Source organism: Oryzias latipes, chromosome 5 (assembly GCF_002234675.1).
Source record: "Oryzias latipes chromosome 5, ASM223467v1".
NCBI lineage: Eukaryota > Metazoa > Chordata > Actinopteri > Beloniformes > Adrianichthyidae > Oryzias > Oryzias latipes.
This window is the reverse complement of record NC_019863.2, coordinates 10,667,029-10,681,981: the sequence shown is the minus strand read 5'-3', so window position 1 is coordinate 10,681,981 and position 14,953 is coordinate 10,667,029. Positions and strand designations below refer to the sequence as shown.

At 38.3% G+C, this 14,953-nt stretch overlaps 1 protein-coding gene across 4 annotated transcripts in view; it reads right to left on the bottom strand.

Moving 5' to 3' along the window:
* arhgap9 (Rho GTPase activating protein 9) overlaps positions 1-14,953 on the bottom strand; it is a 48,663-nt gene that overhangs the window by 31,448 nt on the left and 2,262 nt on the right. For all 4 annotated transcript variants that reach the window (XM_011474872.3, XM_011474874.3, XM_011474875.3 and 1 more), the window contains exons 2-5: positions 6,503-6,579; positions 3,060-3,391; positions 896-1,094; positions 431-816 (exon numbers count right to left, since the gene is read on the bottom strand). In XM_011474872.3, coding sequence (XP_011473174.1) covers positions 431-816; positions 896-1,094; positions 3,060-3,281 — 807 coding nt within the window. In that variant the 5' untranslated portion in view covers positions 3,282-3,391; positions 6,503-6,579. The remainder of the gene's footprint in view (positions 1-430; positions 817-895; positions 1,095-3,059; positions 3,392-6,502; positions 6,580-14,953) is intronic.

Sequence of the window (14,953 nt, the reverse complement as noted above, 5' to 3'; positions counted from 1 at the left end):
GACATATATTTAGAAAATTCAGCTTAAAATTGTCTTTCTGAGTGTTTCTTTATTCAAATTGTTGTGAATCAGGAGCAGAGGAAAAAATACCATTTGAAAAGGAGCGTATTTGTGACATAGAGAATACGCTGGGCGGGCCACAAGCTCCCTGCTCCGCATTTTAACGGGATTGGGAAGTGGGGATTCTCCGAGCCAACAATCTGGCCCACAATTTAAAGGCAAATTTCTGCTTCACTCTTGCCTCTCTGCAGAAACTATGTTCTAGAAAACGACACAGGTTTGGATTTCTTTTTTGGTTAAATAATCATCATTAAATGACAACTAGAAACACCTAAAAATAGTTCAAAAGATGATTGGAGTAGGACTTTAACAGTAGTTAAGTGGACTTTTGGGTGTTATGACGTGTTCTTAAGGTCTCCCTTCTTCCTACCTGCAAATGGTTTCTCTTGCCTGAAGCTTCAACCATGTCCCACTGGCTGCAGGACTTTTTGGGCATCCTTTGGTTAATGTGATTGCCGAGGCCGCCTCCGATTTCGTCGTAAGGATTTTCCATCAGGTTTTCAGGAAGGTTGCTGGAACTCTGGCTCCGGGTGATTGTAGGCACGACCCTGGGGTTTGATGGCAGTGTGGAGACTGGAGGGGACTCCTTGGCAGAGGGATTAGCAGTTGGGAAGCTTGGAGAGTTGGGAGCAAATGTAAATCCAGAAAGGGGAAGGGTGGGAAAACGGGAACTGGCCATGCTGGACTTGTTGTTCGAACCCTGAAAGGCACTGTTGGAATTGAGGTTCTCCATAGAGCGATAGTAGGGTTTGTTCACTGGGGGGCAAAGACAGAAAAACCTTAAATATCAATTTTTAAAGGGTTTTTTTAAGTCTAAATGTGTAAATTGTGTTACCTCTGAGTTGCTCATTACAAGCAGACTTTGTGGGACTGGGGGACAGTGACACACGAGGAAGTACCCTAAAGTTGGGGTGCAGCGAGGTAGACATGACCAGACGTTGGGGTGATGGAATTGGAGCGATCGGCACCTCCGTCACGTATGTGGCAGGGACATACAGTGGCTTTGCTTTGCTGGCTGCCCCAATCCGCCGCACCTGACAGGGAACAGATCCATGAATGCTTTTGCTATTTTCTACCATATAAATCCACTTTGTTCAACCAAGCGGCAATAAACACAGCTGAAGCTCGAAGCCACAGCAGAATGTTAAACCAAAAAATCCTGGTCAACAGCAGATGACACTTCTCTATTGAATCAAAGCCTGTTTTAAGGATCTAATTGTAGTTTGACACCTTTATACAATAAAAATCTGTGAATACAATGTTGCCATAGTTAATGAGTTTTTGCACCTTAAAGTATATCAGTGCTTTCTTATATGTACGGATGATGCTGCAGATCGTAAAGTAGCATAAACAAACAAAACTCTGCATTTCTGCATGAGAAAATAAAATATTCTTTCTAAGAAAAGGAATCAACTGAGATGTCAACAATCTTTGTATAGGATCCTAACTATTTCAATAAGTTGTTATGATATTCCACTAAAGCAGTTACAAGAATAAAACAATTTTACCACTTAAATGCTGGAAAAACCACCCACACTTGTTATTGTTATACTCATTGACTGTACATGAGAAGTGGACTGAGTGATCCCTCCCCCCTAGCATTCCAAACAGGTAGTTCCCCCTGGCTCTAAGAAGCCAAAATACCATAGACTTCTATTGAGATATAAGCAGCTATTACATCATACTTCTCAAAATAACCATTCTTGCTCTGCTACCTTTTTTAACACGTTCTTGATAAACCTAAATTTTTTTCATGACAATTTTTTTGTATTGCAAATTATTCAAGTTGTTAACTGACCAATCAGATGCCTAATTTAAAGTATTTGGTCTAACATTCAAAACGCTTGATTGACAGATTTTCCCAAGCCCGCTTTCATTTCACTCCTGATTGGCAAGAGTGGTTCCCATAGAAATAATGACTCAGACCGACATAAACCAACTACTGCTTACTGATGTCGTCTGGCTCTAACATGGCGACTGATTTGGCTTCATTTGGTTGGAAGCAGAAGTAATCCATTTTTTATGGGTGATGTCACACTCACTCTGTCCAGTTCTCATATTCAGTCAATGGTTTTACTTCCAATGGACTATTTGTCCTAGCGCAGTCTGAGAACATCAAATGCGTTGAATGAAAACAGGGTCATATTAAGAATGATTATGAACTGCAGAAAAGTCCTCCTCAGACTGAAAGTGAACATGGATGTTGACCTTCAGACCTTCAGGTATTTGTATTTGTATGTATAAAATGGACAGCGTGGTGCAGAGGAAGAGCGGTCGAGCTCTGATCAGACTATTGCAGGTTTGATCCCTGCCCTGTCCACCCATGCATCAAGTGTCCTTGGGCAAGACACAGAACCCCACATTGCTCTTGGCGGTTACAGGTTGGTGCCAGTGTTTGGCAGCGGAGCCACCATCAGTGTGTAAATGTGTGTGCGCACCTTCTAAGATGGTAGTAGCGCTACAAATAGACGTCATTTACCATCTATAGGAACATGACAGAAACAACTTAGTTTGCAGATGCACATGACACAAAACTATTTGAAGTTTTTGGATAAAACCAAAGTCAGACCGGAATGAGGATGGAGAGGAAAGTAAGTAAATCTCAAAAACTCAACTCCAGCGGTGAAAAATAAAGTAAGGCAATTGTGGGGATAAACTAAAGAGACATTTTCAAATATTAACTGTAAGTGTAAAAGCTTAGACATGAAAAAAAAAAGGTATCAGAGTGGCCATTATAAAGCTATTTAAGCAGAGTGTGTTAAATGGTGAGAAAAACCTGTCAAATACAGCAAATAGATGGCAGCTTTGGCCTTCAAGAACCCATTACAGATAAGGTCATGAACAGCAGCAGCCTACAGACATATTTTAACATCACTTAATAGCTGTTTCAGTCTTTCATTCATTTTTTATAATTAAATCACCTCTGAAAGTCTCATAAAAGCTTTTGGGTGTGATTAATATCCTCATGTTTTGATAACTTAAGATAACAATCTTCTTACCTGCCACCAGTCTGCATTCGTCTTCTTCAGAAGAATAAAGCGCTCGCCCTCCCTTATGCAAACTTGCCGCCCATCTGCGCCCCGATAGCTGTAGTCATATTGAGCCTCAAGGACCACCGTACCACTGGGGACCCCGCATACTGTCATCCCGCTGGGGTTCACGACGGCTGCTGCAGCAGGCTGAGTGTGTCCAAACGAGCGGCGCCAGCTACCAGACAGCATGGCTCTCCACGCACTCCTGATCAGTAGATTTTCCTGGGAAAACGCTTTTGTTCGGTAAGGCTTGGGATAGTCCAGGACAGGTCAGACTGAAGCCAGGCCGCTGCCATGCTCTGAGAAAAAAACAAGAGAAAAGACGACAAAAACAGAAATGAATCAGCCAATGTGATAGAAAAAGATACAGGTATCGACTGGTGCTGATGATGTATAAAAATCTGTCTGTTCCCTGAGCTTCTTTATCTTTCTTTATCTCCCTCTTTAAAATCCCTCGTTATCCTAAAAAATGTAATATCTTGAGGCTCTACAAATGTCAACGTTTTTTGGTTTTTTTGCTTTTTGTATTTTGCATCAAGATAAAATTAAAATATAAATATGAAAATAGATTTCTATTTTTGTCATGGTAAACAACAAAATATATGCACACAGTTATTAAAGTCTTTCTGCAGTCAATCATATAAAGACCTTAACAATATTTCCGATACTTCTAAATATTTTTCTTCCAGAGTCAATTTAAAACATCTGATAAAAAGATCTAAACCACAGAAATGCTCAACTTTTTCAAATGATGTTATTCCAAAGAACAAAGAGACCCACGTGAGTGAATAACTCATGCGTCTGGAGGATGCAAGGAGCGCAATGTTCCCAAAATAGCATCTGTCTCTGTCTCACCACCTGAGCCAGCATCCCTCAAGCTAAAACCTTTGCTTTACCCAGCCAAGACCCGCTTACATAAGAGGAGAGCATCTAACTTTCTGCCAGACACTTTGGAATACAGCTTAACCCAGGAGATGAACCCATCCACGCGGACACAGAGGCAGCAAAGAGGAGCCTCCCATGACAGGCTCAGTCATCTCATCTCAATGAGAACACAAGAGTCAATGAATTCTGGACTAGACAAGCGACTGAAGAAGAAATGAAAGAGCGGATCATTTAGACAGACACAAAAAGACAAGCGCAGAAACATGTGCAAAAAACTTAAAGACCCACTCTGATGAAAATTGTGTTTGTGGTGTTTCTAACATGTTCTTTTGGCATTTTTCTCATGATATAGGACATGTATAAAGAAAATTAACCGTAAAAATTGCATTTCTGAGTATGCCATGGTGAATAAGCAGCAGATGAAAAAAATGCATTTTGAAAAAGTTTGTGACGCCACAAGCTCCCTGCTCCGCTCTGTGTTGATGCATCCACTTGTAGACAAATAGATCCATGCCCTTTTAGTTGCTATGTTATCCATTAACCTTTTTTCTCGTCTGAGCTAACATCTGGCTCAAAACTGTACGGCTGGACAGCTCCATTATTGCTCCCCATTTTTGTTGCACCAGTTATGTTAGGTTGGGGTTGTGAGGGGCTGTAAGCTAGCGGGAGAGCGTGTATACAGATGGATGGCAGGAAGTTGGGACGGGCTTACTCTGCGCCCGGTGGTCCCTCCCACAACTCTGAGGCGAATTTCTAATAACCACTGTTATTATTGTTGCTCTGCAAAAAACAATGTTCTAGAAAACAACACAGGTTTTCTAATTCTGACTGAAAACGACATAATCATGATTAAAGACACTTGAAATGCTTTTACAATGGATCAAAAGATGATCAGAGTGTGTCTCTAATGGAGCTTAATTTAAGGAATGAAAAAGGGAGTAGCTGTCACAGTAACTGTGAATCTTTAGCTTTGTGCTCTAACTTTATATAGTCCTGCATTTCACTCAGAGATGCCTCATAGCATTTCTGGCAGTAAACTGTAATCTCATCTATAACAAATTTGTTTTATTGTTTTAAAAGAGACCAGAAATATAACTTTTTTTTCACTGGAAAAGCATCATGAATGTCCTGGTTTTATGTTAGATACGTATAACAGCTTCAGTGCAGAGGGGACAGAGGACAGAGGCAAAAACATGAGGTGCAAGGTGACTGAGGAAACAGGAAACTGCAAAGACACACTAAAGTTTAACCACAGTTTGGGTCATATCCTCTCCATCTTCTAGTTGTCTCTTTATTGTGAGAAGCCTTTGGTTTAGTTACTTTAAGCCTGTGACAGATAACAGCCATTTATTTGCTGCTTGAACTGGTATTTTCATAATAGACAGTTCCCTTTTTTATTGCTTTAACACTGGACTTCAAGGTATAGAATAGTTGGCTCTGGCTCAGAAATCCTAAGATATAGCTTACTATTGAAGTGAGTTATATTTTAATCTAGCTTGAAGAGAATCCTTGTCATCCATTGCAACAGTTATAATAGCCTCTTCTCCATGCAAACACAGGAAGAGCTTAAATGATGCAACTGTGCACCTGCTTGCCTTTTCCTGTCTTCATTTTTTTTAACCTAAACTGCACGTGTAAGGCAGTGACTGGAAGCAGTGACTTAATTTAATGATATATATACATATATATATATATATATATATATATATATATATATATATATATATATATATATATATATACATATATATATATATATATATATATATATATATATACATACATACATATAGATAGATATACATACATATCGATAGATAGATATATACATAAATAAAAACAAAGAAAAACAGTAGGGCAGATCAATTTTCAAAATTAATAGTAGGTGCAAAATAATCCACACAGGAGCAGAAAGATTTCGGTAATTTTTGGTCAATGCTTCTTGTGGCAAAAGCTCTCACAAAAAAAAAGAGGTGCTAACTAAAGACACAGGATGGTAATGACGCACTTCTGATCTTGTCATTTAACGACTCAAGAGTTTAAGTGATTGTGGTTGTCTTTCCATTACCACTGCAATGGGCTATTCTGGTAGACTATATATAAAGTAAATGAATTTGCCTTCTGTTATCAGAAATCTGAAAAGCCTCAAATGCAAAAGAGGACAACTCTTGCTCTGATGAAGATGTGACAAGAGGAGATGAGTCCAGATTTGGTTTCTATTAATAAACATCACTAGGAGCTCTGTCATCACATGCCACAACATACTGGGAAGGCCATATGGTCCCAGAGACAGACGTGGACACCCTTTCCTAGCTGTAGAAAAGACAGGATATTCTGTTTCAAGAGCAAAAAGTCTATGATGCTTGTTAGCAGCAAGAAGTCAAAGAGGTGAATGGAAAACCCTGGTGAAGATGACGACGAGTTGCATAAACAATTGAGGAATAAAAGAATTTATTTGTCTCTGTTTTCACAGAAAAAAAAAAAGTCAGCAATTTGCATGAATTCAGGAAAACAAGCGAGCTCACCATGATCCAGGAGCAAGAGGAGGCATCTACAACGACTGCCAGTCCACTCTGTGGTCAGAACCATGCATCTGATTGTCCTGGAACAAAACAAACAAACAGAAAAAACAAGATCAGAGTCCAGCTGTAAACATGTCTTAAAAACACGAGTCAGGAGGAGCTGTCCAGACCGTTAAGCGCCAAAATGGATACAGCCCAGCAACAATACAGCTAAAAAAACATGATAGCAATCACTATTATTGTTTCATGCACAAAATCACAATTAATCCTATGCCAACAAATTATTCTGCCTCTCCTTACTGAACCTTTGCTGACCCCATCATCCTGACTTTAGCTACAAAAGGAGAGAAACAGAAGGATAATGGACCGCTGCACAGACCAAAACACGGCAGCCAGTCAGTCCAGACGATTGATTAAAGGTATTGATCCAAAAGCAGAGCTGGCTGACCGACTGTGCCATTTGACATCACAGATGTCACGCTAACAGTGCAGCATCCAACTCCTCTAGATTCCAGCCTATCTGGTTTGATGTTAACAAGATAAAGAATAGCCAACACAAAGCCAACTGCAAATCCTGCTGGATGAATGAATTGAATAAATACTGTTACTGCAACATCATATATTTGATAATCCATCCATCCATTCGATTTACTTGATGATTCCTGTTCAGGATCATGGGGCTGCTGGAGCCTACCCAGATACTGTTAAGCAAATGCAGGGTTACACCCAGACAGGTCGCCAGCCCATTCCAGGGCTTTTAACATGATATCATCGATAAAAAAATCAATATAATAAAATAAGCGTGGTTTTTACTGCAGAAGTTTTCAATGGACCAACAATCTTTCCAGCATTGGCACAAGTATCTTCTTCCACTTTTGGCTTTTCCCATCAGGGGTCGCCACAGCGAACAAGTCGCATGGTAAATTTGGCAATGTTTTACGCCGGATGCCCTTCCTGACGCAACCTTCTCAAACCGGGCTTGGAACCGGCACAGAGGTAGAGAAGGGAACAGGGAGCAGCCCGGAGTCGAACCCTGGTTGCACGGACGGAAGGCGCTGCAAGCCAGCACGAGCTAAACCAGCTCCTCATTGGCACAAGTATACACTGTAGAAATAATTTAAGAATTTTCACCTAAGTGAATCCCAATTAGTTTTCTCACAAAAGACATGAAATGGTTTAGGAAAAACTATGACTTTGATTTCCATGTTTATTTATTCTGCATTTTTAATTAAGTGGGTAAGAAGCAATGTAAGAAAACAGTGGACAGTTCAGAACTTAAATATACAGTATATTTATTTTTAAAAACGGGGTTAAACCAAATATTTGGAATTATTAGTGTGTAAAAATAGAATAGAATGGCAGTCTTTTAGAGTTTGACACACATCATCAAGGGTTAAATTTAAAATAACAAAATGTTTTCCAGGCCTGCCACAGCTCTTGTTTGTTATTGCTTTTGAGAAAAAGTCAAAGTCAATCAGAAGTGCTGCTTTCACTTAAGTTAGTTCTTTTCAAGTACACAGTAATTTATAAAGAAATGATAGATGGGAGGACAGACCAACGGAATGAGCCTTAAAAATCAACTTTTCTTATGAGTACAAAGAGTTTTTCAAGCTTCAAGCGTAAAAAACAAACACAGTAAACATTAAAGTTTTTCTTCAACAAAGATATTGCCTGAGCATGTTTCCTGTGCACACATACACCCCAATGTAGGCAAAAAAATAAAACATGAACTTTTGGCATTAGGGCACCAGAAGGTGTGTTTTATTAACAAACTCCACGCAGAATGTTTCAGTTCAGTTCATATTTCCTCATCAACTGTTGACCGACAAAACAAAGGGCCATAACACCCATGAACTCTGCAACGGTTCTTGTGTTTTTTGTGAAAGAATTGTGCACATCTTATTTTTTTTTTTTCAATTTCAACTGATTAATTGTCTTTTTTGTGGAGAATTTAAAGAAACGTAGCTGTTCAAACTTTCAGCTTGTCTTAAACATCAAGGTATCACATCAAAATAGCTAGGTTTGTGCCGACTGTGATACAGCATTGGCTTGTTTGAATATAAATTAGTCATTTTACTGTTGCCAAGACAGCAGCTCCTGTTGTTTATTGTCTGCAATGGCTGCAAATCATAGGAAACATGTTATTTAAACTCTCAGAAAGCAACAATAAATGACTTGTAAAGCAATTTAGATTGTGGTGGCTGTCATCTCTTTTGTTTTTGCTTGTATGATCAAATAACAGCTGTGAGAACAGCCCAGTTTAATTGAAGGGGGATTTTGGTTTGTGACATTATGCTGACATGAATCTGCAACAAGTAAACAATATTTGAGGTTTTATGACAGGGCAAGAGGAGCGGAGATGTAAAACATGCAGCCGATGGTTTCACGAACTCAAGTCAAATCTTCTAAAAAGAAAGTTTTGAGAAAAGACCATAAAGCTAGTCTGTTGTTTAAAAAAAAACACAAAACATGAAAAGGATTCCTCAGCATCTTTACAGGAGAATAAAGGAAATATGTGGACCTTGGAATGATGCAGTACAGAGCACGTGAGGTGAAGTCAGCAAAAAATAAATAAAATAAAACTCCAAGATCTGAAAGTGGATGTTTAAATCTCCCCTGCAATTCTGTGTTGTTCCAGAAAATCCACCTAAGAACTACTTCAACAAACTCCGACAAGTTAATAAATGACAAGTTCAGCTCCCACAGTGTCACATCAGCCTTTATAGCACAGCAGGACTGGAGTTAAGTGAGGTTTTGGTGGGGAGCTCGATGTCACGTCACATCCATATTCAGCCCATACGTTTGAAGTGGAAAGAGGGCAGCTTTAATAATCATGTCTACATGGTGTTCAAAGAGGCATGAGACATGGGAAGAGGAGGAATATGGAGTGAATGAGTTACTTCAAAGGGTTATTGTGCACGCTCTCGCCAACACACGCAACAAACGCACGTCCGTGTGCGCGTGCACTCTACTGTATTTACATACGAATGTCTATAACCAAAGGCGTCGCGGGGAAAGGAGATAAAAAGTTGCTGCACCCAGACTCACTGTGCAGTTCTGGTAATTACTGCAAGGCCGAGGAGGAAAAAAGTTCATATTTAGAGGATTTCAAGACGGCTTCAGCTGATTAAGTTCCTCACAGTGTCATGATGAATTCTGGCTATGCATGATTACTGTTCAAAATCATCAGAGTTTTCTTGCTAAATTGGCTGTTTAGTTCCACGTTGTAGTCAGATGATGCATCTGAGGTATAGTGTTGCATCACAGCATATTTTATTGCTTAAAAAAAAGAAAGGAAAAAAAGCAGCTGCAACACAACAGTTCCACTCGAGTGTCCAAAAGTTTTTAAGAACTGATGTTTAAATTAAATTAAAAGATATTACATTATTTTGCAAATCAGTACATTTAAATTCAAGATTCCTAAATGAACACAGAGAATTGAATGTTATATTACAGCTAAAAAAAAAAAAAGTCAAGTCAGGCTTTTTTCTTTCTTTTTCTCTCTTCAGCAAAACTAAAATTCGCCCTTTTTTCTGTCTTCTGATTTTAAACTAAATAAATCATGAACCTGCATTTTTATAACACTTTATTTTACTCCAGAGTCTCCATGTTTTTCAGCCTGACGAGAAGCTTTGATAACACCAGTTTTTCTGCACAGACTCTAAGAAAAAAAAGACTTTACATCCTTAGCATCTATGGAATTTTTACAGTTTTTACTACCAGCGATGATGTCTTTTTCTCTCTCCATATGAGGCACATGCCTGAAGCCAAACCAGCCTTTCATCCTCCCAAAACCATGCATTATTGATGATTGGACCAGAGAGAGACACTGAAACACACACTGTGTTTCCCAGTGTGACGTGGAGCTGCTCAATGTGTGTGAACGTGCGCGCACGAGCGCGCGCCTGCGACCAAACAAAAGCTCGCTGGATTCCTTCAGTGATTAGCTGAAAGTGTCAGAGGGCCAATCAAGAGGCAGATGATGACAGCAGAGCAGCCATTGGCTCAGGCACATTCCTGTCATCATGACAACAAAACCTCTGTGACCAACTGCCATCACCAGTGTCTACAGTCTGTGCTTCTTTTCTCCCCTTCTCCTTCTTTTTTTCTTTCTTACACATCCCAACACTTCACATGCGTGATGCCATCATTTCAAGAGCTCGCTGACGCAATATTTGTGTTTACGTTGAACCCTGGAGCCTGCATCGACAAGAGCTTCTTCAAAAAGTTCTTGTATAATATTCAAAGATACAATTTCCACCCTTTTTTATATTTATAGAAATACAAAAAAAAGCCATGAGGTTGTTGCCACAGAGGCGAAAAACAAAGCAGAGATCCAGAATTTTAAACTGGAAAACTTTTCAAAAATGCATCAAATACTTTTTTTTAGCAGGATATGAACTAAAAGCACAGCAAAACACCACTGCCTTTGTGTTTGACAGTACAAGCTGTTTTCTGTGCAGGAAACAAGCGTCTAGTTATTAATTTACATTAGAAGCTCATAAATGACAAACAGTTTGAGCTCACATTAAAAATTGCACTGAGGAGTTAATAAATCTTAAAAGTCAATTAATTGACAGAATTTTACTTTATTTATCTATAAAAATGATGGCAATATTTATCAATGTCCATCTAATTTAAAAGAATTGAAGAATAAAAAGTAACCGTTCAAAGTAACATTGTTAGATTGATTGCTTCACATAAAGAACAGCAGAAATTAAAGCCACGAGCGGCATTGTATGGCCTGCAGGCGCTACCAGCTCTCGCTGGCCCCCTTTGACCCGCCCTCACTGGCTGAGCGGTTGCTACACAAGCTTCATGAAAAATAAAAAACAACACTTCTTTCAAAATGCCTGCTTTTCTGTTGGTTTATGCTTTGGTTGTCCGGGGTTTAGAAAAATCAGCAAGAGTAAACTGTTGGATTTCTTTGGCAGCATTGGTTTTTAGATAACCACACCCACATACCTAATATGCTCATATCATATGTCATTTTGTTTTGTTCATCTTGAGCCAGCGATTCGTGGATTAAATATTCACGATATTTTGGTAAAAATTGTGCGGGAAACAGGGGAACGATTGCCACTTTTGCAAGCTCGCCATGCTAACGCCATTCAAAATCAACAACTTTCCAGTGATACTTGAGGAGTTAGGAGGCGATAGATTGAAAACCCTTAGGAGGAGTTTACATTTGTAACTGATCCTAAAGGTAACTTGTTTTGGAAAATTCAAGATTGGCGGCCTCTTCCTGAGGTCAAAGGTCAATAAAACTCCAGTCGTGGCTCTAAACCTAACCTGATGTCATGTGTGTGAAATTTTATAAAGATGACTCAAACAAAAGTTTTCATTTTTCATATTGTGAGAAAATGTTCTTCAAGTTTTACACTTTGCCACAATATGGCTGTAAAGTCACAGGTCATGTGGCCATCCCAAAATGTTTGAAAACTTTCTTTGAATGTCCCTAATATTGTGCGTTTTGGATTTATTTTACTTTCAATTTTGGACCCATTTTCTTTTATTTTGACGGTTCATCCCAACCTGTGATGTCATCTTTTCTTTTTATAAAAAATAAAATACATCCTAAAACTTTCACAGTAAGTTCATTTTTGTCTTTTGAAGGCAGATTCAAAGAAATAACATAAAAAAACTGAGCAATAATACATTTTTATTGCAATATAAATTGATGTTTGATTACCAGTAGTCAAATAATAATTATTGACAATAAATAAAATTCATTTTATTTACACCTAAAAGAAAAACAAATAGAAGAACCAAAAAGGATCTTTTTCAAAGTTAAAAAAAATCTTTCTTTCCCTGACTCGGCTGGTGGGTTGTCGCTGAGCCTGTGGGAATGCGCGCTACATTGATGTTTCTAATGAAGAGCGCTGAGCTGCATTGATCCACCAAGGATGAGAGTGAGCTGTCAGAAGCTATCAAGATTTGAAGACCCACTTTCAGCTCCGTGCTGGCAACACGAGCACGAGGCTGGAGCGCTACACCTCCCGAGGCAAACGCCACAGAGGAGATGCACAAGCAGACAGGCCCGGATCCCATGCCTTCAGAGGATTCAAAGAATTTTCTGTTCAATAGCGGAACATCACATAAATATCAACAAAGGTTATGGCGTGTGGAACATGAAAGTGTTTACTGATGGGACCTGCAGGTTTTCATTTTTGGTTGTTTTTCTGGGAATGAAAGAATTGCCAAGTTTTTTGGTGATACCGCATCTAATATACAGACATGCTTTTATTTCAGAAGCTCTAATAAAAAAATGTTTCCACTTTAGATTCATCTGCCAAAACTTTAGTTGATCAAATAATTGTAACTAAATAGAAAAAGTTTTTGTAACTCAAATAAGTCACTTTACCCACTAAAAGTTTCATCCCAGACACCATCTGTTACTGTCCCTCACAATGTCTAGTTTAACAAATTCTGTTTGTATGTTTTTTACCATTTTCTCATTAATAACCCTGTCTGTTTTTTGTGTTGATCCAATATTCACAGTGGTGTACCTATATATTTTAAACAACTTGGACCAAGCAGAACCTACTGCGCTATTAAATGTAAAAGCGGGATTAAACTGGATTAAACAGAATTGATGAGAAGTTAAGTTAGTTTACACTGTGTAATAACTTGTGTTTTTAAATGTATCCAGAATGTTGTTTTACTTATTAAAACATCACATCATCGTATTGATTTTTTCTGCAGCTTTAATGGATTAATCTAATATTCTTCATTGATTTAAAAGAGAAAATAAACAAAACTATTAAACCAAAGGGAATAGTGTTTGTAAAAAGATATCCTATCCAAGTAATTAATCATAATTTCCTTATATGTCAGTAACTGCTTTTTGCAAGCTTTTTATATCGGAAGATAGGCGATGCTTAAAAATAAAGTTAAACTCAAGGATCTCATTTTGGGCTTTTTCAATTATAATTGCCATTCAATGATTTTCTTTAACAATTTAAGCACTTTGTGTTATGCTTCTATATAAAAAGTGCTTTATAAATAACGTTTGACTGATTGAATGAATTTGAAGAAGTGAAGCTGCTTAGGCGTTGTTTATGGAATAAAGAAGGCGTCTGAATGTTTTGATCAAAGTTTGGACATCCTCAGTTCCTCCAAAAAAGCTGGACTACATTGAATTCCATAGCTGAAGTTCTTCTCCGAGAGAAAGGCGGCGACGTCTGGGGTGGAAAGAACAAACCATGGCTGCACAGAAGCTATGGAATTCTCGCCTTTTCTATCTGGATAGCAAACCCAATTGAACCAGCAACCCTTCATGAAGACAGCCAGGAGAAGCAAAACCTCTCTGACTCTTCAGCAGCTTTCTGAGACTTCAACAACACTCGGTAAAGCATGCAGGATGCACGTCGACAACATTAGATTAGCTGCAAAACCTTCAGATGCCTGTGAGAGATAAACAGTCAGGAAGTGCAGGTCTTTCTTAAATCACAGCAAATGCCATAAAATAATAATCAAACCATAGAGATAATTTTTCATTTGTTTTTTGGGAGAAAGTGTCTTTTAAATTAGTTTCAATCACGTTTGTGAAATAAGTTGCTATTCTATTAAAGCCCCATATTTTTTTTATGTCACACAAACCTGGTTACCAGCTTTAAAAATAGAGCTTTGTTTAGAGCAGACTATTCCTGTTTTTAATCATGACTCAGGTCAGTCTGAATTTGAAGCTTTATTTCATTGAGATATGACAGCGTAAAACAAGCGGGAGAATTAAAAAATTGAGCTAATAAATGATTTAGCAACACCTGTATTGCACAAGTGTAGCACACAAACCCTGTGGACTAAAACACACCCCAGGAGTGGACGCACATGTCAAACAACATTCTACTTTTTGTCTCACAGTGAAGATCTCCAAGTCTTACTTGGTCCAATATTTCTGGCATTTTTTACTTCTAGAAATCCAGAAAACCCACAATATAAATTTTTTTTTTACATTTAAAACTACAGCAACACATTACAATTACTCTTTGGCCCACAAAGGAGATGAAAAACCCCTGCAGTCACAGTTTAGAGAAACACAACCCTGAGGGGGCAGACAAATGTGAATTAGAACTTTAATTGACAAATATAATTTCTCAACTAACAGAGACCAGGTTTCTGACACCCAAATCAATCCATGTGATTTAAATCTTTCACAGACACAGCTGGATGAAGAATACATTTTTAGCATATTTATTTGGTTTTGCCTTCAGATTAAATCTATAAATATTTTCTATTTCTCGTCCTCCTGATACTAGATCTTCTAATATGTCTTACATCATCTTCTTGTTGTCAGATAAAGAAAGAGTTCAGACATGGACTAACCCCAAAATAAGTCGGTGTACATACTATTGATTCATTAACATAAATAAATAAATGAGGTCAAATATGTCACCATATTTTTGCAATTTGGACGCCGCCATGTTGGAGCCAGACAACATTGGTAAGCAGCGA